At 38.8% G+C, this 26347-nt stretch overlaps 1 protein-coding gene across 3 annotated transcripts in view; it reads right to left on the reverse strand.

The window, feature by feature from the left end:
* DPY19L4 (dpy-19 like 4) overlaps positions 1–26347 on the reverse strand; it is a 68428-nt gene that overhangs the window by 21725 nt on the left and 20356 nt on the right. For all 3 annotated transcript variants that reach the window (XM_061439341.1, XM_061439343.1, XM_061439342.1), the window contains 7 exons: positions 18562–18685; positions 13826–13960; positions 11202–11333; positions 11004–11102; positions 10382–10455; positions 3290–3448; positions 2464–2583 (listed from right to left, as the gene is read on the reverse strand). In XM_061439341.1, coding sequence (XP_061295325.1) covers positions 2464–2583; positions 3290–3448; positions 10382–10455; positions 11004–11102; positions 11202–11333; positions 13826–13960; positions 18562–18685 — 843 coding nt within the window. The remainder of the gene's footprint in view (positions 1–2463; positions 2584–3289; positions 3449–10381; positions 10456–11003; positions 11103–11201; positions 11334–13825; positions 13961–18561; positions 18686–26347) is intronic.

The raw sequence follows: 26347 nt of genomic DNA on the forward strand, positions 1-26347 counted from the left end.
TTTAATTTTTTAATTTATACATTTCTATACTTGTGTTTGTTACATGGTCTGCAGTGTATTACTTTTGAGATTAACTTTTTAAAAACAGGATTGAAAACCTGGGGCTTTTAACTTAAAAGTATTAAAATTCCAGGTGTACAGAAAAATCAACTTGCATAAATAAAAGACAGAACATTACTGTAAGTTGTAACTTGTAGTTGTAAGAGGTAATGGTAAAAGCTGAAGACAGAAGAGGAAGAGTTGAGAAAAATTTGTGGACATCATTGCTTCAAACAGATTATCAAAGAAAAACAACATCTCAAAGGATAACTTTTGTAGTTAATACTAGGAAATCAAAAATACCTTTCCAAGCAATATTCTTTGATGACAAACTCTAAAGAGACTAGAAGAGTATGAGGCCAGAGTATAAATGTGAACTATTTTGGTTTTACAAAATAGCAAAGCTATGAAATGGGGAAAACAAAATAACATTCATTCATCTGATGAGTTATTGATCATGCACTTCAGGGTGACCAAAGTACTAGAGAGGAAAAAGACAAGACATGGCTACAGCTCTCAAGGAAGTCTTTATCAAGATGGAATAAAAGTGAACATATGCATTTCTTGCATGGATGCTCAGTTGTGTCTGACTCTGTTACCCCATGGATTGTAGCCTGCCAGGCTCCTCTGTCCATGGAATTTTACAGGCAAGAATACTGGAGTAGGTTGCCATTTCCTACTCCAGGAGGCCTTCCTGACCCAGGGATCGAACCCACATCTCTTGCATCTCCTGCATTGGCAGGTGGGTTCTTTACCACTGAGCCACCTGGGAAGCAGCTAATGTGGCACTTGAACACATGGGAAACCATTAGAAAATAAGTAATAAAAAAATTTTTTATATGGTCTAGGGTTATGTGCAGAGAAGGCAATGGCATCCCACTCCAGTACTCTTGCCTGGAAAATCCCATGGACGGAGGAGCCTGGAGGGCTGCAGTCCATGGGGTCGCTGAGGGTCGGACACGCCTGAGCGACTTCACTTTCACTTTTTACTTTCATGCATTGTAGAAGGAAATGGCAACCCACTCCAGTGTTCTTGCCTAAAGAATCCCAGGGACAGGGGAGCCTGGTGGGCTGCCGTCTATGGGGTCGCACAGAGTCGGACACGACTGAAGTGACTTGCAGCAGCAAGGTTATGTGAAAGCAAAATGATCGATTTGAGACTGTATTGTATTTAAGGTTTAAAAAAATGAATACTGAATCAGGCTCTGAGAGAAGTAGTGGATGCATACAGAGTACATTTTGTTAGGACAGAGGAATCGTATTAGTTTCCCCAGTTAACTAATATTTCCTCCTAACAACCCCATTTCAGAATACCAAACCAGTTGTTCCAGTCAGCCGGAATCAACACTGAAGTCTAATTTGTAACTTGAAGAAACATTGATTCACGCTGAATAACATGTATATGACATCCCTTGGAACACAAACTCTACTGGAGACACTGTACCATTATGCCAATCCACTGACTTCTTAGTATCCAACCCTTCCTTACCATTTATTTCACCTAGCCAGCTAATTAACATTTCAACCTTTAAATTTTCTTCCAATTCAAAGAGATGCCAGATGAATCCTTTTCAAACATAACCATGAGAAGACATGTTCTGTTTAAAAATCTTTAGTTTCCCAGTACCTACAGAGGTAAATGGAAACTCATCTAAATGGTTTTCAAGGCCAAGATATGGCCCTGACACACCTTTTCAGTTTTTCTCCTACTACTTCTTGAAGTGACTAGTGTTCCAGCCAGAGTTTGGAACACTCTGGTCAGTTCATCAGAAACAGGTAATAACCTGGACTTCTAATTGGTGTCTGAAGAGGTAACAAGGGAGTCTTGTAGGACTGAACCCTACACCTGTGGATTCTAATGGTCCTGGCAGAGAAGTGTCAAAACTGAGCTGAACTGGAGGATACCCAGCTGGTGTCCAGAGAATTGTCTGCTGGTATAAAGAAACCTCCTACCTACATTGAAACCGAGTGCTCAGAACCCTTTTACACTCTTATGTCTTATTTTTCACCTAAGTCAAACTTCAAAGAAAAGGGTATCATTTATTGAACCCTCACTCTCAAAACACCATTTACCTCTCCTTCACTTAGCAAAGTTGTGATTTTATTTTTGTGTGGTTAGTGTCTGTCACCTTTACTAGGCCATAAATCACAGAAGGTTAGAGACTTTTGCTGTCTACTTTTGTTCACCAGTGTACCCCTAGCAGTGAGCACAATGCTGGATCCTTTGAAGACATTGAATAGTTTTTGAACAAATTAATGCATAAGTAAATACTGGTTCATTATAAATAGCTCTCTAAACCCCAGTTATATTAAGGTTTTTTGAGTTTTTGTAGTGTTTTATAAATGTATTCTGGAAAGTATACACTAACTACCATTGTAAAGGACAATTCTTTGTTAAAACAAATGGATCAAATACACACTTACCCTTCTATAATCATTGCAAGAGAACCCAGTAAAATAGTGTGAATCACATGATAAATTATTTCTGGCCTTTCTCCAATTCGTCCATCTTCAAGCGTGACAGTCTCTTTCAGGGACTTATCACTACCGAAAGAAATGTGTTTTTCACTACTTTGAAAAATCAAATATCTTTAGTATCCTCATAAAAAACACATAGGTAGTTTTTAAAATTTGAAAGTACTTTCTGCTGGTCAAACACCTAACTTATATATCTCCAAGTCTTTGAAAGAGGCTTTTTCAAATTTGGAAGACAACTGACTCAAAGAAGATGAAACATGAAAGTTCAAGACTGTAATAAAAAAGAGACTTAGATACTTAGGTTCCTTGTCCATTATCACTGAACTAGTGGTTGATAAATCAATATAGTTAAATCATAATTAGAGTAAGTTCTCAAAATTAAGATACTATATACAACCTCCTTTCAAACAGTATAACAATACTTTTAAATAGTCAAACTTTATAATTTAAAATCACTTTTACTACTAGTTTCATTTATTTAGAAGAGATTATTCTTACAATAACTAAAAATCTTGAGTAGTGAATGAGTCTTTAAAAGTTTAACTGATTATTTAATATTATTCCTGCATTAAAAATGGACATTACATATTTAGATATATATGCTTAAATCTGAATTTTATCTGGTCAACTTATAACGATATTTTACATAGTGACAAAAAGAATTAAATTAGAAGCTATAAAACAAATACATAAATATTGGAAAGATATTAAATGTTTTATGTATTTCATAATTTATTAATTAGTAATATGATTGGTTTTCTTAGGTACTTACTTAATTCTCCTAAAAATAACTTGAATCATAGAAAGAAAACAAATAATTAACACTAAAATATAGAAAGGTAGTAAAGAAGACTGTGTCAATCGCAAAAAAAAATCTTGAGATGGTGCCTGAAGGGATTCTTGACATAGGAGCCAATTCATTGTAAAATTCCTACAGAAAACAAAAAGCATATTAAAATTACAGATGTTTTAAAATACTGAATATAAAAGTTATTTTTTATCTCAGTAAAAACTAAGACAAAACACATTTCTTTAGTCTACTAACTTACAACAAGGTCATCCCCTTTACAAATGAAAATAACAGCAGTAGTAACCCTCCTCAACAAACTGCCCTAAAAAATTTAAACTTGCTACTTTTTTATGATACAGCAATGTGACAATATATATATACAGTCCAATATATATAGGACTCAATATAGCTTTAAGGTAGTTTTATTTTCTATTTTTACCTGGAAGAAAACAAAAAATTCAGCTGTCTAGCCTCAACCAGCACAGTCCAATATGATAGTCACTAGCTACATGTAGCTATCAGCACATGCAACGTGGCAAGTGAAAATACTCTTCAGGCACAAAATATACACTGCACTTCAAAGATAAAAACAGCTGAAAAAAGGAATTTAAAAAATACAAAATATATCTCAGTAATTTTATACTGTTTACACATTAATTAAATTCACTTGTTTCTTTTTACTTTTTTTTAATGTGACTACTAGAAAATTATGTATGCAACTAATGTTACATTGTTATTGGACACTCTTGTTTTATATTAGATAGCTCTATCAGATAAACTGCTTTTTTTAATCCACACTAAATATAACCAAGACTCCTAGTTATGGGTAGATTTATCAGCATTCTCACTCCCAAATCATCTCTAACTTCCATTTAATCCTTAAATTCCCAGCTCGAGGGAAGGAGGTAAGTGATAAAGTGATGTTCAGGAATGCACATAGATGGACCAAGAATGCTTCACAAATCACTGGGTTTAAACTAAAAGATTCAAGTTTCTCAATGCGCCAAATAGCAATAAAACTGTATCAAAGAGGCTGTCATCGAAATCTTTTGTACCCAGGACAAATGCATCTTGTTTTTAAATACGCCTATTAAACCTACTAATTCTTTAAGATCTAATTCAAATTCCCTATTTAATGATCTTCTTTCCATAATCCTAATCTCAATCTTTCCTTCCCCATATTCCCATGGCAGTTTAATTATTGCTTTATTATAGTGCTTAATGCAATCTGCTATGTGTCAGATTGGCTTCCCAGGTGGCACTAGATAAAGAACCCGCCTGCCAATGCAGGAGACATAAGAGACACTGTTCGATCCCTGGGTCAGGAAGATCCCCTAGAGAAGAAAATGGCAACCCACTCCAGTATTCTTGCCTGGGAAATCCCATGGACAGAGGGGCCTGGAGCGCTACAGTTCATAGGGTCACAAGGAGTCAGACACAACTGAAGCAACTGAGAACGCATGTGTCAGACTGTAGACATTTTTGTATCCCAAAGAGTACCTGGCCCAGTATCTTGCACATTAAATAAATATTTATTAACACTTCTTTAGTGATTCTTAAAAGTTTCTCTCAACAGAAATGCTTCCTGAAATTCTGATCAACATTACAAACCCTGATATCCAACTGGTATATCTGAATATAAGGCACTTAACAATTTGTACCACCTATATGCCATTAATTGTATAAAAACTACCTAATGAGCTGGCAATATCCTTAAGGACAAGGACTAAGTTTTAATATTAAAATACCAAGTGCATTACCTTGTGAAGCAAATCTAGTACTTGACATGCAGAACAAAGGAGCACTATACAAGATAAACTAAGAAACACTGAACAAAGCAGCCCTTAATGCCAGGTTCATTCTATTGTCTTCCAAGTGACAGAGGAAGTCAATGAAAATGCCAGTCGATTACGGATGTCTACAACCAATTTTTACTAGTTGCCTGCTGAGTTTCAGGCCTACAAATATACCTTAAAAAGACATGGTCCCTAGCTTTATCAAGCACAGTTCAGTTCAGTTCAGTTGCTCAGTCGTGTCCGACTCTTCGTGACCACTTGAATCGCAGCACGCCAGGCCTCCCTGTTCATCATCAACTCCCAGAGTTCACTCAGACTCACGTCCATCGGGTCAGTGATGCCATCCAGCCATCTCATCCTCTGTCGTCCCCTTTTCCTCCCACCCCCAATCCCTCCCAGCATCAGAGTCTTTTCCAATGAGTCAACTCTTCGCATGAGGTGGCCAAAGTACGGGAGTTTCAGCGTTAGCATCATTCCTTCCAAAGAAATCCCAGGGCTGATCTCCTTCAGAATGGACTGGTTGGACCTCCTTGCAGTCCAATGGACTCTCAAGAGTCTTCTCCAACACCACAGTTCAAAAGCATCAGTTCTTCAGCGCTCAGCCTTCTTCACAGTCCAACTCTCACATCCATACATGACCACAGGAAAAACCAGAGCCTTGACTCGACAGACCTTTGTTGGCAAAGTAATGTCTCTGCTTTTGAATATGCTATCTAGGTTGGTCATAACTTTCCTTCCAAGGACTAAGCGTCTTGTAATTTCATGGCTGCAGTCACCATCTGCAGTGATTTTGGAGCCCCCAAAAATAAAGTCTGACACTGTTTCCACTGTTTCCCCATCTATTTCCCATGAAGTGATGGGACCGGATGCCATGATCTTAGTTTTCTGAATGTTGAGCTTTAAGCCAACGTTTTAACTCTCCACTTTCATCAAGAGGCTTTTTAGTTCCTCTTCACTTTCTGCCACAAGGGTGGTGTCATCTGCATATCTGAGATTGTTGATACTTCTCCCAGCAATCTTGATTCCAGCTTGTGCTTCTTCCAGCCCAGCATTTCTCATGATGTACTCTGCATAGAAGTTAAATAAGCAGGGTGACAGTATACAGCCTTAACGTACTCCTTTTCCTATTTGGAACCAGTCTGTTGTTCCATGTCCAGTTCTAACTGTTGCTTTCTGACCTGCATATAGGTTTCTCAACAGGCAGGTCAGGTGGTCTGGTATTCCCATCTCTTCCAGAATTTTCCATAGTTTATTGTGATCCACACAGTCAAAGGCTTTGGCATAGTCAATAAAGCAGAAATAGATGTTTTTCTGGAACTCTGTTGCTTTTTCGATGATCCAGCAGATGTTGGCAATTTGATCTCTGGTTCCTCTGCCTTTTCTAAAACCAGCTTGAACATCAGGAAGTTCATGGTTCATGTATTGCTGAAGCCTGGATTGGAGAATCTTGAGCATTACTTTACCAGCATGTGAGATGAGGGCAATTGTGTGGTAGTTTGAGCATTCTTGGCATTGCCTTTCTTTGGGATTGGAATGAAAACTGACCTTTTCTAGTCCTGTAGCCACTGCTGAGTTTTCCAAATTTGCTGGCATATTGAGTGCAGCACTTTCACAGCATCATCTTTCAGGATTTGAAATAGCTCCACTGGAATTCCATCACCTCCACTAGCTTTGTTCGTAGTCATGCTTTCTAAGGCCCACTTGACTTCACATTCCAGGATGTCTGGCTCTACGTCAGTGATCACACCATCGTGATTATCTGGGTCGTGAAGATCTTTTTTGTACAGTTCTTCTGTGTATTCTTGCCACCTCTTCTTAATATCTTCTGCTTCTGTTAGGTCCATACCATTTCTGTCCTTTATCGAGCCCATCTTTGCATGAAATGTCCCCTTGGTATCTCTAATTTTCTTGAAGAGATCTCTAGTCTTTCCCATTCTGTTGTTTTCCTCTATTTCTTTGCATTGATCGCTGAAGAAGGCTTTCTTATCTCTTCTTGCTATTCTTTGGAACTCTGCATTCAGATGCTTATATCTTTCCATTTCTCCTTTGCTTTTCACTTCTCTTCTTTTCACAGCGATTTGTAAGGCCTCCCCAGACAGCCATTTTGCTTTTTTGCATTTCTTTTCCATGGGGATGGTCTTGATCCCTGTCTCCTGTACAGTGTCACGAACCTCATTCCATAGTTCATCAGGCACTCTATCAGATCTAGGCCCTTAAATCTATTTCTCACTTCCACTGTATAATGATAAGGGATTTGATTTAGGTCATACCTGAATGGTCTAGTGGTTTTCCCTACTTTCTTCAATTTAAGTCTGAACTTGGCAATAAGGAGTTCATGATCTGAGCCACAGTCAGCCCAAGTAAGATGGTAGGTGTTGCAAGAGGGCATCAGAGGGCAGACACACTGAAACCATACTCACAGAAAACTAGTCAATTTAATCACACTAGGACCACAGCCTTGTCTAACTCAATGAAAGTAAGCCATGCCCGTGGGGCAACCCAAGACGGGCGGGTCATGGTGGAGATATCTGACAGAATGTCATCCACTGAAGAAGGGAATGGCAAACCACTTCACTATTCTTGCCTTGAGAACTCCATGAACAGTATGAAAAGGCAAAATGATAGGATACTGAAAGAGGAACTCCCCAGGTCAGTAGGTGCCCAATATGCTACTGGAGATCAGTGGAGAAATAACTCCAGAAAGAATGAAGGGATGGAGCCAAAGCAAAAAGAATACCCAGTTGTGGATGTGACTGGTGATAGAAGCAAGGTCCAATGCTGTAAACAGCAATAATGCATACGAACCTAGAATGTCAGATCCATGAATCAAGGTACATTGGAAGTGGTCAAACAATAGATGGCAAGAGTGAATGTCGACATTCTAGCAATCAGCGAACTCAAATGGACTGGAATGGGTGAATTTAATAACTCAGATGACCATTATATCTACTACTGCGGGCAGGAATCCCTCAGAAGAAATGGAGTAGCTATCATGGTCAACAAAAGAGTCAGAAATGCAGTACTTGGATGCAATCTCAAAAACGACTGAATGATCTCTGTTCATTTCCAAGGCAAACCATTCAATATCACAGTAATCCAAGTCTATGCCCCTACCAGTAACACTGAAGAAGCTGAATGGTTCTATGAAGACCTACAAGACCTTTTAGAACTAACAGCCAAAAAAGATGTCATTTTCATTATAGGGGACTGGAATGCAAAAGTAGGAAGTCAAGAAACACTTGGAATAACAGGCAAATTTGGCCTTGGAATACGGAATGAAGCAGGGCAAAGACTAATAGAGTTTTGCCAAGAAAATGCACTGGTCCTATCAAACACCCTCTTCCAACAACACAAGAGAAGACTCTACACATGGACATCACCAGATGGTCAACACCGAAATCAGATTATATTCTTTGCAGCCAAAGATGGAGAAGCTCTATACAGTCAGCAAAAACAAGACCAGGAGCTGACTGTGGCTCAGATCATGAACTCCTTATTGCCAAATTCAGACTTAAATTATCAAGCACACAGCCTCTTAAAGGATTCTTTTATCTTAGTAGATATGTATGATTCATGCTCCAGAAGACTTCTCTAGTGGTTAAGCCACGTAAAACGCTTGGTTAACTGACACATCACAACATTAAATTTTATGCATAGTATCTAAAATCCCATGTAATCACAGCAAATGATGATAAGGTTCTAGGGTCTACTTATGAACTAGAGAAGTCTTCCTGACTGAGGGATCAAACAGATCCCCTGGAGAATATTTACCTATACATTTCGCTAGATTACATAGAATTTTAGATACTGTGCATGAAATTTCATGCTGTGATGTATTAGTTAACCAAGTGTTTGACATGGATTAAACACTACAGAAGTCTTCTGAATCATATCTATTTACTAAGATAAAAGAATCCTTTAGGAGGCTGTGTGCTTCATAAAGCTAGGGACCATATCTTTATAAGGTATATTCATAGGCCTGAAACTCAGGAGGCAACTAGTAAAAGTTGGTTGTAGACCTCCATAATCGACTGGCCTTTTCACTGACTTTCTCTGTAACCTTGGAAGACTCTAGAATGAACCTGGCATTAAGGGCTTCCCTGGTAGCTCAGTTGGTAAAGAACCTGCCTGCAGTGCAGGAGACCCAGGTTTGATCCCTGGGTCAGGAAGATCCCCTGGAGAAGGAAATGGCAAACCATTCCTGTATCCTTGCCTGGAAAATCCCATGGACAGAAGAGCCTGGTGGGCTGCAGTCCATGGGTTGCAAAGAGTTAGGCACGACTGAGCGACTAACACTTTCATAGGTAAATATATGTTTTCTGTTATGCAAATGGATTCTATCAGTATATAAAATCATTTATTTCATTTTAGATTTTAAAAATGCACTTAACCAACAAACAAAAGTATACTATTTTTGAATTTAAAAAGTCAGCTTCTGGCGCAATCCACTATTATGACCAAAGGTGAGATTCTTTGCTAAGAAATAAATATCTTACTGACTACCTCATTTTTATGCCCAGACCCCATTTTTATTAACGCACAGATTTGTAATACACCATGAACCTTTTTTTAATTGAATTACAGTGACTTCATACTCTTTTTTTGGCTGCACTGGGTCTTTGTTGCTTTGTGTGGGCTTTCTCTAGTTGCATGAGCAGGGGCTACTCTGCTGCAGTGTGCAGTCTTCTCATCGCGGCAGCTTCTCTTACTGCGGAGCACAGGCTCTAGGTGTGAGGGCTTCGTAGCTGCAGCACTCAGGCTCAGTAGTTGTAGCTCGGGTTCTAGAGTGCAGGCTCAGTAGCTGTGGCAGGTGGGCTTAGTTGTTCTGCAACATGTGGGATCTTCCTGGACCAAGGATCAAACCCGTGTCCCCTACATTGGCAGGCAAATTCCCATCCACTGTGCCACCAAGGAAATTCCCATGTTCTTTTAAATATGAGCATTTTGCTGGTTAGAGGTTAAGATTTCCTTGGTTCTTTATTCATTTTAAATCTTTAATTTATCCTGACCTTAGATTGTATCATCATTTCTCATTAAGGGAGAAAGTAATTACTGTGATGCTACTGAGGTTTAAGTATATCTAATTTTAAAAGACCTAAATGAGATATTTTTTAGAATAAGAAAAGTATTAATGTCATATTTCTTCTAGATATTATAATATCCCAGATTATTTTCTGAGTGGTATGTAATTAGGTGCCTACTACCTCCTTTGATTATTTTTGCTCTTTATCTTCTAAGTGGTATAGCGTTAGGTAAACTTACATAATCTAAAACTTACTTAGTCATATTTAGTCCAAATTTTACTTCAAGGAACTTCAGCATATGTCCATTTTCTTTGTGTGGGACAAACATCTGGAGGATAAAAACACTAGTTAGAACTATTAGTTGTAGAACTATTAGTTATGCTTATAACAATATGCTTTTGTCCAATACTAGAACTAGAAAACATAGCAAGATTATGAAACAAAAAATGTGAATTAAAAATGCATGGTATAACTATGAAGCAAGGAGACTTATTGGCATAAGTCAATCACATTACCTTATAGTTAAGCATAAAAGTATAATGGGGTGGTAAGAAAATTTTAACCTTTTTCCACCTAGCATAAACAACTTACCCACTCTTGTGAATGTCTTTTACTCATCTGAATTTATTCTACATATTACTTAATGCTAATTTGGGTAATGATGACATTTTAAATTAAATGAAAAATAAAGTAGAATTTTTAAAAGTATATATAGAAAAAATTCAGAATCCTATTTTCCCACCTAATATACTAGGTATGATTACTGTTCAACTAAAAATATTACTGTATAAACTCTATTGTTATCCCATTATTCTCATTAAAATTAAATTATTCAAATTGCTTTACTACATGAATCTCCAACACAGAGTTACTTACCTTCATTATAATATTCAATGTCACTGTCAGAGTACACACCAAGTAAAAATTAATCACTTTCATTATTTTAGCCACAAAAGTTCCTTTCTTCACATTCAGCTACAGGGAGGAGGAACCATATGAACAAATAAGTGAGATTTTTTTAAAAAATTAACAATTTAAAAATTCACCCCAAGAATGATAGTCAATTCTACTTACCTGAAGGCACTTAGCAAGCATTAAGGCTACTACTAAACTTAATAAAGGAGACACCAATAAAGCTGAATTCTCAAACTGCAGTAAATATCCCAGAAAGAGAGAAAATATATAGATTTTATAAACTTCATGAACCTGTTGGGACAAAAATGAGAATAAAATGAATTTTACTGTACATTTTTTTCATTAGATAAAATTTGACTACAATTATAAAGTAAATGCTCTACTATAATTTTGGACAGTGTTGTACAACCATTCAATTTGTACTTTTATTGTCATGGAATATAGTTCTTTCTTTTTAGAAAGAACTCTCCAGAAACAAAGTAAAAAGCTTTGAAATCATGGATGTCTAAATCAAACTAAAAGAACCTTCTTTAATCCCAGGCTCTGACTTCATTTCACTCGGTTTGTCTTGTCCACCTGAGCAACATCAAGCTATGTAAGTAAAAAATCGTAATCTTTAGCAGTAGTCCCCAAAACCTACCCAAGGAAAATACATTGCCATGAAATACGGCACCAGCGAAAAGTATTTTTGTACTTGGTCCATTTAACAGTGACAATAAGAAAGCTAAATTTAATTTCCTAATAGAAGACCTCCTAGTTCTTCTAGAAAGTTATGTCTTACTAGGTTTCTTTTCTAAACTTCAATAGTATAACTTAATCTACCATAAAATAGATTCCTTTTACTGAATAGAAAGGGGAGAACTAAGACAAAATATAGACATTAGTTGGGGTGAGGGGGAGGAATCAAAAGGTAGAGTGATCTTAAAAAAAAACACAGAAAGAAAAAACATCCCTAAAAGGCCAGAGCCATTTTTTAAAAAAAATACCTCACTGTTGGGAGACTGACACAGTCACAAGGAGAGGGCTCTACTGATTTTCTGGGTGCTAGTAATATCCTATTTTTTCATTTTGGCTGCTGGTTCTCTTAGTCCAAACCTATGCCTCTATCCCAGATTCATAATGCTGGGGCTAACCTTATCATCTATATTTCTGCTTTTCCATTTGGCTCCCTATTAAGTTCTGCCAATCTGTGTTCCTGAGAGGTAAGGTTGGAGGACAGAGCAGGGATGTATTCCTTCCTGTGGCCTGCAGTTCCTGGGTGGATCACCTTAGCAAGGCTTCTTCACACCAACGGAGTAATTCCTTCCTGTAACAGCAGTTCCATGCAGCTGCAGTTTTCTTAAGCTTCAAGAAGCAGCTTTATCATGTCTTCTTACCCCAGAGACCATGGGATCAGCTGGCCACAGTACCATTCTCAGAAGTCTGGGTCCCTTTTCCAGAGAGCCCTTCTTTCCAGTACAGAGATATCAGCAAAGTGGAGCAGTGGCTCTTTATCAGAGGTCTATTTCAGCTCCATGGGGGTCCCTCCTCTAAACTTCTAAGTTTTAATAATTTCCAGTTCTTCCACAGCTTCTAGGGTGGTAGCTGCTTCCTGAAGCTTTACCTCTGTAATACTTTTAGGTACTTATTACCCTTTCACTTAACAAGTTAACAACTTTATACTTGGTTAATGATTATTTAAATAACCTAATCACCAGGATTCTGGACCAAGTGGAAGAAAAAGGATGAGCATGAAGATTCCCAAATTTCTAGATAAGACAATATATTAAAAACTCAATAAATGTTTATAAATAAGGAAAAGAAAGATAACAAAGCAAAAAAATAAAAAGATAAACAAAGGAACTGAATGTCTATGGGAAACTACTGCTGACAGGAGTATAATCAATATAACTCTTCTGGGGAAAGGCTTGGTATCTCTAGTTAGATTGAATATGCACTATCCTTTGACTTCTAATTCCACTATGAGGTATATCTTCTAGAAAAATCTTCTGAGCAGGGTGATATGTATATGAATGCTTATAGCAGCACTGGTCATATGAACAATAAACTGGAAAAAAGCTGAAATGTTATTTAGCGGCAGAATATATTAATAAATAAAAATGAATGAAATATAGCTCTATATATCACCATGGATGAATCTCAAAAGCAAATCAGGCAAAAGTAAACAATACATTATAATTTAACAACGTATTTTTAGGAATACATAGATAGGTGGTAAAAAAAAAATAAAAAGAAGGAAAGGATTAACAAAATTCAGGACAGTTAGCCTCTGTTGGAGAGGGAGCAGGATATGACTGGGAAAAAGGGGCTTTCAGGGGTTTGAAATGCTCCAATTCTTGGCCTGGGTGTTCAATTACTCATATTTTTTCTATACACTATATGTGTGCTCAGTTGCTCAGTCATGTCCAACTCTTTGTGACCCCTTGGCCTGGATACTCAGCCCATGGGATATATATAGCATACATAGACTCTTTTGAACATGTCCTATATTTTACTTTTTTTTTTTTTTAAGAAACAGGGAAGATGGAGAAATGGCTAGAAATAGAGAGGAAGCACAGGGGTGACTTTGGTTAAACAGCCCAGGCTTAAGGGACTCTCAAAGTGCTTCTAAAAGGACTAGGGAAGAATGAGTTTTAACAATCTTTTAAGTAGAAGTATAAATCAGAGCCTATTAAAGCATTTCAAAATAAGTTTAAAAGCTAAATGGTTTTTATACAACCTTATAAACACTAGATTTAAAATTCTGCAGATTTAAAGTCATAATTTTGAAATGCCATTAATACCTTGTCACTCTGCTCCAGTGAAAAACTATCTAGCAAGAAGAGAGATATTGCTTGAAGAAACAAGAGATAGTGGCTGTACTCCCACACCATCATAAAGGTGTAAGTTGAAGCACTCATCAACAAGTAGCAAAACCTCTAGGGAAAAGAAAAGCAAGAAATTAGTGTTAACAGCTTTGTTACTATACAAACCCATAAGGTTGTTACCTGAACTTCTGCAGCCCTTACTGGTTCTATTTTAAAGCAACTCTTAAAACTTTTTTTAAAAATCACATAATTATGATTAAATCTTTACATAAACAATAAGATCTTAAATCAAACGTTTTACAAAGAAATCAACCACTTGCCCTTCATGTTCAACATCATATTGAGAACCTCAGGAAGATAAAAAAAAGAAGAAAATTCAGTAAAATTTTCTTTCATTCTAAGAGATAAGGTAGTAAGTATTTTTAAATGGTGGCTTTTACTAGACTTGACTGCTGGGTGGTCACTACTACTGATTCAGGTTGATTCAGGCGCAAATCTTCTTTCAAACACACACACACACACACAATGTGTATGTATAGGGTGAATTCAAGGGGAAGCAAACATAATGGAATGACAGTTTATATATATATATATATATGTATGTATGTATGTATGTACTTGGTTTCTAAATTTTAGTGAAGAACTCATACAAAATTGGGCTTTCCAGGTGGCTCGGTGGTAAAGAATCCACCTGCCAATGCAGAAGATACAGTTTCAACCCCTGGGTCAGGAAGTTCCCCTGGAGAAGGAAATGGCAACCCACTCCAGTATTCTTGCCTGCAGAATCCCACAGATAGAGGAGCCCGGTGGGCCGGGCTACAGTCAATGGGGTCACAAAGAATCAGACACAACAAAAGAGCAACAACATACAAAATACTCCAGATAACTGAATTTTAATCTTTATCTTCCTTGTCCTGATTAATTACTTAGCAGCAACACAATTTGTAACTTTTTTTTTTTGCTCTTAGCAACTACACAGGTTATTCTTCAAATATTTTTTGGTGAGGTATTTCAAATACATTTTGGAAAAAGGTACCTCAGACGTTACAGTAATCTTGCTTTTGCTTCTTTCAACTATTACAACACCTCCAAGATTTCCAGCTTTTCTATTCACTTTAATTCTCTCCTGAAGAAACTGCTCAAAATCGGCAGCACCCAAGATTCCATCTTCTGCAGGGTGGGTATAGTGAAGTGAAAGTCGCTCAGTTGTTTCTGACTCTTTGCGACCCCACGGACTATACAGTCCACGGAATTCTCCAGGCCAGAATAATGGAGTGGGTAGCCATTCCCTTCTCCAGGGGATATTCCCAACCAACCCAGGGATTGAACCCAGGTTTCCTGCATTGCAGGCGGCTTCTTTACCAACTGAACTACGAGGGAAGCCCTACAGGGTGTGTCTAGTCACGAGTAAACTTCAGGACCTTCTTCTTTCTTTGCTCCCCCATGCTATAAGCTTTTTCACAGGCATCATGGCGGCAGAAAGTGCAGTTTTGTTTTCTTAAAAAATTGAGTTTTAAGCTGAAGGGTTAAGAATACACCACAGTAAAAACTTGCTCTTTTTTAACCGCCATGTTTTTATACAATCCTTAATATTGCTACTGCTTTAATATTTGAATAGATATTTTGCTCTTGTTGTGTACTCTGGAGTACCAGATGTGTGTGTCAGTTGCTTAATTGTGTCCGACTCTTTGTGACGTTATAGACTGTAGCCCACCAGGTTCCTCTTTCCATGGGATTCTCCAGGCAAGAATACTGGAGTAGTTTGCCATTGCCTTCTCCAGCAGATCTTCCCAACCCAGAGATCAAACTCGGATCTCCTGCACTGCAGGGTGGACTATCTATTATCTGAGCCACCAGTGAAGCCCAGTACCACATGAGTGGTTACACATAATCAAATAACTGCTAAACATAATTTACTTCCTTTACGTTAATATTGAGAGGAAAAAAATGAAAGAGGATGGGAGAGGAGGAGGGAGAAACTCATGGAATACTTTCAAAATACAGAAAAATAATTGCGCTTAAATAAAAAAGGAGAAAAATATGTAAACAAAAATAGGAGTATAAGCTATTCTTATATCCCTACAAAAAGCACCAGGTCTTTGGTAAACAATAATGAACTGAAGGGAAATATACTTTTCACTGTGTATCTATCCACTTACACTGATATTTTTTTTTTTTTACCATCTGTATAACATAGATGCGGAGAAGGCAATGGCACCCCACTCCAGTACTCTTGCCTGGAAAATCCCATGGATGGAGGAGCCTGGTAGGCTGCAGTCCAGGCTGCAGTCCATGGGGTCGCTACCAGTCGAAAACGACTGAGCGACTTCACTTTCACTTTTCACTCTCATGCATTGGAGAAGGAAATGGCAACCCACTCCAGTGTTCTTGCCTGGAGAATCCCAGGGACGGGGGAGCCTGGTGGGCTGCCGTCTATGTGGTCGCACAGAGTCGGACACGACTGAAGCGACTTAGCAGCAGCAGCATAACGTAGATGTATTTATTACTTTTTAAATGTATGTATTTTATTATTATTATATATATGAGGGCATTTCGGCTGCACTGGGTTCCCGCGGCCTCTGCACAGGCCTCCTCTGTTTGCAGTGAGCCGGGGCTGCTCTCGAGCTGCAGTGCACAGGCATCTCTTCGTGGTGGTCTCCCTTCTCACAGCACACGGGCTTTACAGCACAGGCTCAGCAGCTGTGGTGCACGGGCTTAGCTGCCCCGCACTGTGTGGAATCTTCCTGGACCAGGGATTGAACCTGTATCCTCTGCCTTGGCAGGTGGACTCTTAACCACTGGACCACCAGGGAAGTCCTTTTTTAATTAAAACAATTTTTTAAAGTACTAGGAAGAATACACAACATGGCAATGAAACAATGATATTCACAAAAATATAGAATATGGTATAGAAGGGAAAAATAAATTTACACTTTATTCTACCTCTTCTGAAACACCTTTTAAAATAAATAATTTTATGTTTTTTTTAAAGAAACTTTTCTGACATGGGCTATTTCTTAAAATGTTTATTATTAGTAATATACTTCCTGATGATTTTTTTCATTTTTGTTTACTTTTTTTGGCTGTACTGGGTCTTTGTGGCTGTGTGTGGGCTTTCTCTGGTTTCAGAGAATGGTGGCTGCTCTTCCTTGCGGAGTCTGGGCGTCTCATTGTAGTAGTTTCTCTTGTTGCAGCATTCAGGCTCTCAGGTGCACAGGCCTGGTTGTTCCAAGGCATGCGGGATCTTTCTGGACCAAGGATCAAACCCGTGTCCCTTGCTTGGCAGGCAGATTCTTAACCACTAGACCACAAGGGAAACCCTGATGTGGACTATTTTTAAAGTCTTTTATTGAATTTGTTACAATATTGCTTATGTTTTGTATTTTCATTTTTTTGGCAGCAAAGTACATGGGATCTTAGCTCCCAGACCATGCACCCTGACTTGGAAGGTGAAGTCTAAACCACTGTACCACCAGCGAAGTTCCAGAAGAATGATTTTATTAAAAATCATTTTATCTTTGATAGGGAATTCCCTGGCAGTCTAGTGGTTAGGACTTCACTACCACTAAAGAAGGCACGGGTTTCATCCCCGCTAGGGAACCTAAGATGCCTTGAGGCATGGCCAAAAAAAACCCAACACATCTTTTTTTGTGGCAACAAAATTTTCACTTTAATTCAAAATAATGGTAAATATAAAGAAGCTTAGGCAGTTCATTTTGCTATGTTACACTTTTAAACAAAAACTGAAGAACTATTCTTCCCTAGAAGGCTGCACAATCTAACAGGAAAACATTCAATTAAAGACTTCCTATTATAGAAAATATTCCTCCTTAGAAAGGTCTTTACACAAGCCCAGGAAAGAAAAATTACAAATCTCAAATGTGTTATTATTTTAGATAAAAAAGGAAATTCTAGTACTACAGAAAATGAAATAAAGTTTGCTATGCTCAGGACATCTGACATCCCTGAAAGAATAGAGTATTTTTCAGAGATTTCACAAAGGAACCTTAAGCGAATCCTATTTCCTAGCCAACCAGGTTCCTGTAGTCAGTCCCTTTTTCAGGCTGAGAATTCTTAATCCAAGACAGGCAGACAATCAAAAGATTACTACACTGAAGTCAAGTTCAATATAATTGGTTGCCTTTTATAATCATATTTATTTTATTTTATGCATTTAAAATCATTATTCTGAGATGGAGTATCTAAGCTTCACCTGATTCCTGAAGGGTTTACAGCAGTAACAACAACAAAAGTTAAGAATCTAAACCACCCAGGACAGTCTCCTGAAGCTTACCTATACCTCAGTCACAGAAAACATAAAGGCAAACAAAATGTAAAATGTAAATGTAAACAAAATGTGCATTGCTACCACTGCTCTCACTTGCGGTCACTTTCTAACTTCATTAATATTCTTCAACTCGTGATGATTAAAGGCCATGAATGTCCCAAAAGTGAGAGAAATAGAAAAATAATGAAACATTCATTTTCATAATAAAATATTCTTCATATTTGTCAAGTAACTGCACTAAAACAAGTAACATCTCCCTTCTCCTAAATATAATTTACTGTCAGACTACAGAAAAAGTTATAACAAGATTATCATGTAGTAACTAGATTTCACTGAATATAACAACTTTTCATATGAATAGCTTTAAAATTATATACCACATTTGCAATATATCAGAATTGTGACAAATAAATTTGCATCTTACCTCTCCATAAGAATTTAAGTTGCTTTTTAAATAGCCTGTCAGTGCAGCAACTTGGCATGCAAAGTACGGTAGTGCCCAGTTTTCTCTTAAAGGAATGGAGTGTTCAATTCTTGTTGTATCTACCCTAAAATAAACCATAGATGAACAGCAAAAGAGCAAGACGTTGTATTTGTGTAACACTACACTTTTCAAGGCACTTTCACACACATCTCATTGTCCTCCATATCCTGTGAGGTAGGCATGGACAAAGCCATCATTACCTATGCGGCATCTTACAACAAATTCATTGTTTCACTACTACCTGACCTCCCACCCAGGGAGACTCAGTGCTGCTGTGTCTGCTTGATGAATAGATGGGCCTTTGTGAGATTTTGAAAAAGGCATCTCTGCTCGGGGCAAATACAGCCTCATGCTACAACACACAACTTGTTGCAAGTACACTGGAGTTCAACCCCCATCTTCCCTTCCCTTAGAAAAGACATGGTTATCCCTCTCTAGAGGGGTATCTCTAGACATGGTTATCTCTCTAGAGCACAGTGTGCACTATGGAATTAGCAGTTCTTATACTAACTCTTATGTAAAAGGAATAAGAAGCTCAGAGAAGTAGTGACTTAAGTCATTTAGCTAGAAGATGACACAATTAGGATTACAATGCATATCTTCTAATATCTACTTAATACTCCTTCCAGAATTAACATTACAACAGCCCTGTATATGATAGATCTAGAGAGCTCTGAAAATTTCCAGAATCACAAACACAATGTTTTCGGAGGTGCCTCCTAAGTTTCTCCTGTATCAATCTTCATTGCGTGTTGTCTCCTATGCATATCCTCTAACATAACGGACTCCGTTCCTAACAATTAAATTTGGATCTCCATAAATTCAATGGCTATTTCTGCGCCCGCCGCCCCCCACACAAACACAATGGTGCTACTGCTTTAAAATACTTCATGAAAATTGCTGCATAATTCTCCTAATGGAGACAAACATGTTTGCATTTATTTTGGTTCAATCAAACTGTGGTACAGGGACTTCCCTGGTGGCAGAGCGGTTAAGAATCCACCTGCCAATCCAGGGGACAGGGGTTCAATCCCTGGTCCAGGAAGATGCCATATGCTGCAGAGCAACTAAACCCATGCACCTCAACTACTGAGCCTGTGAGCCTCAACTACCAAGCCCGAGTGCTGTCAGGGCCCCGAGCAACTACTGAGCCTGTGGGCTGCAAGGACTGAAGCCCACATGCCTAGAGTCTGTGCTCTGCAACTAGAGAAGCCACCACAAAGAGAAGCCCAAGCACCGCAATGAAAAGGAACCCCCTCTCCACGCAAATAGAGAAAAGCCGCACAAAGCAATGAAGACCCAGCACAGCCATAAAAAACTAAGTAAAATTATTTCTTTTAAAATTGTGGTACAGGGAATTCCAGGTAAGAGAAACCCAAGTAAGACGGTAGGTGTTGCAAGAGGGCATCAGAGGGCAGACACACTGAAACCATACTCACAGAAAACTAGTCAATCTAATCACACTAGGACCACAGCCTTGTCTAACTCAATGTAACTAAGCCATGCCTGTGGGGCAACCCAAGACGGGCGGATCATGGTGGAGAGATCTGACAAAATGTGGTCCACTGGAGAAGGGAATGGCAAACCACTTCAGTATTCTTGCCTTGAGAACCCCATGAACAGTATTAAAAGGCAAAATGATAGGATACTGAAAGAGGAACTCCCCAGGTCAGTAGGTGCCCAATATGCTACTGGAGATCAGTGGAGAAATAACTCCAGAAAGAATGAAGGGATGGAGCCAAAGCAAAAAGAATATCCAGCTGTGGATGTGACTGGTGATAGAAGCAAGGTCCAATGCTATAAAGAGGAATATTGCATAGGAACCTGGAATGTCAGGTCCATTAATCAAGGCAAATTGGAAGTGGTCAAACAATAGATGGCAAGAGTGAATGTCGACATTCTAGGAATCAGCGAACTCAAATGGACTGGAATGAGTGAATTTAATAACTCAGATGACCATTATATCTACTACTGCGGGCAGGAATCCCTCAGAAGAAATGGAGTAGCCATCATGGTCAACAAAAGAGTCAGAAATGCAGTACTTGGATGCAATCTCAAAAACGACTGAATGATCTCTGTTCATTTCCAAGGCAAACCATTCAATATCACAGTAATCCAAGTCTATGCCCCTACCAGTAACACGAAGAAGCTGAAGTTGAACGGTTCTATGAAGACCTACAAGACCTTTTAGAACTAACAGCCAAAAAAAGATGTCCTTTTCATTATAGGGGACTGGAATACAAAAGTAGGAAGTCAAGAAACACTTGGAATAACAGGCAAATTTGGCCTTGGAATATGGAATGAAGCAGGGCAAAGACTAATAAGAGTTTTGCCAAGAAAATGCACTGGTCCTATCAAACACCCTCTTCCAACAACACAAGAGAAGACTCTACACATGGACATCACCAGATGGTCAACACCAAAATCAGATTGATTATATTCTTTGCAGCTGAAGATGGAGAAGTTCTATACAGTAACAAAAACAAGACCAGGAGCTGACTGTGGCTCAGATCGTGAACTGCTTATTGCCAAATTCAGACTGAAATTGAAGAAAGTAGGGAAAACCACTAGACCATTCAGGTATGACCTTAATCAAATCCCTTAAGATTATACAGTGGAAGTGAGAAATAGATTTAAGAGCCTAGATCTGATAGATAGAGTGCCTGATGAACTATGGAATGAGGTTCGTGACACTGTACAGGAGACAGGGATCAAGACCATCCCCATGGAAAAGAAATGCAAAAAAGCAAAATGGCTGTCTGGGGGGCCTTACGAATCGCTGTGAAAAGAAGAGAAGTGAAAAGCAAAGGAGAAAAGGAAAGATATAAGCATCTGAATGCAGAGTTCCAAAGAATAGCAAGAAGAGATAAGAAAGCCTTCTTCAGCGATCAATGCAAAGAAATAGAGGAAAACAACAGAATGGGAAAGACTAGAGATCTCTTCAAGAAAATTAGAGATACCAAGGGGACATTTCATGCAAAGATGGGCTCGATAAAGGACAGAAATGGTATGGACCTAACAGAAGCAGAAGATATTAAGAAGAGGTGGCAAGAATACACAGAAGAACTGTACAAAAAGATCTTCACGACCCAGATAATCACGATGGTGTGATCACTGACGTAGAGCCAGACATCCTGGAATGTGAAGTCAAGTGGGCCTTAGAAAGCATGACTACGAACAAAGCTAGTGGAGGTGATGGAATTCCAGTGGAGCTATTTCAAATCCTGAAAGATGATGCTGTGAAAGTGCTGCACTCAATATGCCAGCAAATTTGGAAAACTCAGCAGTGGCTACAGGACTAGAAAAGGTCAGTTTTCATTCCAATCCCAAAGAAAGGCAATGCCAAAGAATGCTCAAACTATCACACAAATGCACTCATCTCACATGCTAGTAAAGTAATGCTCAAGATTCTCCAAGCCAGGCTTCAGCAATAAGTGAATCGTGAACTTCCTGATGTTCAAGCTGGTTTTAGAAAAGGCAGAGGAACCAGAGATCAAATTGCCAACATTCGCTGGATGATGGAAAAAGCAAGAGAGTTCCAGAAAAACATCTATTTCTGCTTATTGACTATGCCAAAGCCTTTGACTGTGTGGATCACAATAAACTAGAAAATTCTGAAAGAGATGGGAATACCAGATCTCCTGACCTGCCTCTTGAGAAATCTGTATGCAGGTCAGGAAGCAACAGTTAGAACTGGACATGGAACAACAGACTGGTTCCAAATAGGAAAAGGAGTACGTCAAGGCTGTATATTATCACCCTGCTTATTTAACTTCTATGCAGAGTACATCATGAGAAATGCTGGGCTGGAGGAAGCACAAGCTGGAATCAAGATTGCCGGGAGAAATATCAATAACCTCAGATATGCAGATGATACCACCCTTATGGCAGAAAGTGAAGAGGAACTAAAAAGCCTCTTGATGAAAGTGAAAGTGGAGAGTGAAAAAGTTGGCTTAAACCTCAACATTCAGAAAACAAAGATCATGGCATCTGGTCCCATCACTTCATGGGAAATAGATGGGGAAACAGTGGAAACAGTGTCAGACTTAATCTTTGATTTTGGGCTCCAAAATCACTGCAGATGGTGACTGCAGCCATGAAATTAAAAGACGCTTACTCCTTGGAAGGAAAGTTATGACCAACCTAGATAGCATATTCAAAAGCAGAGACATTACTTTGCCAACAAAGGTCCGTCTAATCAAGGCTATGGTTTTTCCAGTGGTCATGTATGGATGTGAGAGTTGGACTGTGAAGAAGGCTGAGCGCCGAAGAATTGATGCTTTTGAACTGTGGTTTTGGAGAAGACTCTTGAGAGTCCCTTGGACTGCAAGGAGATCCAACCAGTCCATTCTGAAGGAGATCAGCCCTGGGATTTCTTTGGAGGGAATGATGCTGAAGCTGAAACTCCAGTACTTTGGCCACCTCATGCGAAGAGTTGACTCATTAGAAAAGACTTTGATGCTGGGAGGGATTGGGGGCAGGAGGAGAAGGGGACGACAGAGGATGAGATGGCTGGATGGCATCACTGACTCGATGGACATTGAGTCTGAGTGAACTCTGGGAGCTGGTGATGGACAGGGAGGCCTGGCATGCTGCGATTCATGGGGTTGCAAAGAGTCGGACACGACTGAGCGACTGAACTGAACTGACAGGGAATTCCCTGGCAGTCTAGTGGGTGGGACTCTGCCGTTTCACTGCCGAGTGGGCAGGTTCAATCCCTGGCTGGGGAACATTTTTTTTAATGTGGCACAGCCATACAATAGGCTACTTACTACTTAGCAACAAAAAGGCATGAACTATTGATACACTCAACATACGTGAATCTCAAAATGACTCAGCTGAGTGGAAGAAAAAAAACAAAAAACATACGCCGTATGACTCCATTTATATAAATTTCTAGAAACTGCAAACTTATTTACAGTGACAGAAAGCAAATCATAAGTTTCCTGAAGACAGTGGAACAGCAGTAGAGGTGGGGTAAGAAGAGGAACAAGGGAGAGATTACCAGATAGCACAACTAAACTCTGGGTGGTGATAACATTATACTGATTTTGTTGATGGTTTCACAAGTGTGTCTAAACATCTAAAATTATCAACTGGTACATTTTAAATATGTACAGCTTATTCTATATCAATTATACCTCAAAACTGCTAGAAAGTATTAGAAAATAACCTGTGTTCTATGAATGTATATGTAATTGAAAATATATATATATACACACATATTAAAACATGAAGATCAAATGAAATACAAGTTGAAAAACAATACATTTTCTAGAACCTAGTCAACAGTATTAGATCTTTCCTCTTTTATAACTCTGTATGATCAATTTTTACTTAACAATATGAGCATCCTTCTATAATATATACGCCCATAAACTTCAAGAACATTGAATGGTCATGGTACATAACTATACATGTTTATCATAATCTAACCAGTTCCTCCCTATTGTTATATACTTACCTTGTTTTTGACTTTACCTACTACAGTTTTTAAAAACAGGAACCAATGGTTTTGTATAGAGATTATTGGTCTCATTGTTTACTTTTAATTCTTTAACCCAATTGGAATTTATTTTATTATGTATGGAGTATTTCTTCTTCAGATGTGATTGCTTCAATACCATTTTGTGAATATCATGTATTCTAAAGACCACCTATTCTCATACAATATTACTTCTGAAAATTTGTTGTGAAAGTTGGCTTTCTAAAACACAAAACAAGATATTCACCATGTCATTAGTCAACAAACAGGAAGGAGAGGATGTCTATTCTCAAGTCAGGACTTTGCCAACCACTCTACCAGCCCAGAATTGGGAAGCTGAACCTGTATTCCAAAGACTCATTCACTACCCCTACCCAACGCACAGATTAGTACAGTGAAACCTCAACACTGTGCACCAGAAACACTATCTGGGAAGGGATGAGGGAACCTTCTTAGTCACTGCAGCAAAAACTGAGCAACTCTGCCAGTTATTCTCTACATGAACAAGCCTCCTCACAGCCCCAGTCCTGAATGCCTGCGTTACTCAACGTTCTTCCCCACACCACCATCCCTGGTGGCTGTAAGCACCAGAAGGATAACAATGGGATGTGACAAAATCCAGTGAGACTTACTTTTTCTCCCCAGTGGCAGTGTCGAGCAGAGAGCAGCACAAACCAGCAGTTCAAATAATAACTACTTTCATCAACCAGGCCTACGGATATATTCCCAGAGACAGCCAACTCTGAGTTTTTGTGTTTTCATTTCAAATATATCATAGCATAAACATAATCTGAATCAACTGGATGACCACTTTGTAACTCATTATTGCCAAAAGATCAGGACTCACTTTCATGTTTGTGTTAATAATCCAATTGGTTACAGAGTACTACTTCAACTGCCTTGGGTTAATCAGAAAAAAAAAAAAACATGACATGGTTTTCTTAATAGTAAGTGATGTATTGCCAAGTAAAAACAAAATGTACAGATCACTATGGTAAAAAAAAAAAATTTCATAATGGATAACAGAGCAACATGAGATCTGAGTCATCTCACAGTACTCAGTCATGTAAGTTTGCCATACTCAAAAGAACCTAGTGAACTGGTATATGTTATTCAGTCGTGTCTGATTCTTTGTAACCCCATGGACCGTAGACTGCTAGGCTACTCTGTCCATGGGATTTCCCAGGCAAGAATACTGGCGTGAACTGTCATTTCTGTCTCCAGATGATCTTCCTGACCCACGACTGAACCCGTATCTCCTACATTAGCAGGTGGATTCTTCACCATTGAGCCACCAGGGAAGCTCCGGTACTATATACATGCTGAGTAGAAATTTGGCTTTAGCAAAATATCATTTTTCACATTAATGTTTCTAGTTAATATTTTACTAGTTTGTTACTTCATTAGTAAATTGGTTTCAATACTATCATAAATGTTTTCATCACAAGGAGTTGGAAACATAGTTTTATGTTTTATATTTAAGTAACATCATCATTCAAATTGGGTTTCCCGGTGGTGCTAGTGGTAAAGAACCCAGCTGCCAATGCAGGAGACACGGGTTCAATCCCTGGGTCGAGAAGATCCCCTAGAGGAGGGCATGGCAACCCACTCCAGCATTCTTGCCTGGAGAATCCTACAGACAGAGGAGCCTGGCGGGCTGCAGTCTATGGGGTCACCAAGTCGGAAACAACTGAAGCGACTGAGCACACATTCACGCATCATTCAGATTATTTAAGTCAACACATGAAATCCATGATTATAAAGTTTTAAATATACATATGTGAAGCTTGAGAAACACTGACTTTTTTATTTGCTTTTCGCTGTGCTGGGTCTTTGCCTGCATGGGCTTTTCTCTAGTTGTGGGGGCCACTGTCCAGGTGTGGTGTGTGGACTTCTTGTTAGAGAGCAAAGACTCTAGGATGAACAGGCTCCGGCAGTTGCAGCAGGTGGGCTCACCAGCTGTGGTTCCAGGCTCTGGAGCACAGGCTCAACAGCTGTGGCCCACCGGCTTTTCCTGGACAGGGATGGAACCCATGTCTCCTGCACTGGCAGGTGGATTCTTTACCACTGAGCCAAAAGGGAAGCTCACAAACACTGATTTAGATTAGATGTGAAAAACAGCCTGGCATGTCTATGTATCATGTGTGAAAGCTGAAAAATACCTATGCAATATTAGTATCATTTCAAATAGCTATATGTTCTCTTGCATCAACATATTATAGTTTACCTATTAGTTCCATT

This window comes from Bos javanicus, chromosome 14 (assembly GCF_032452875.1).
Source record: "Bos javanicus breed banteng chromosome 14, ARS-OSU_banteng_1.0, whole genome shotgun sequence".
Lineage (NCBI taxonomy): Eukaryota > Metazoa > Chordata > Mammalia > Artiodactyla > Bovidae > Bos > Bos javanicus.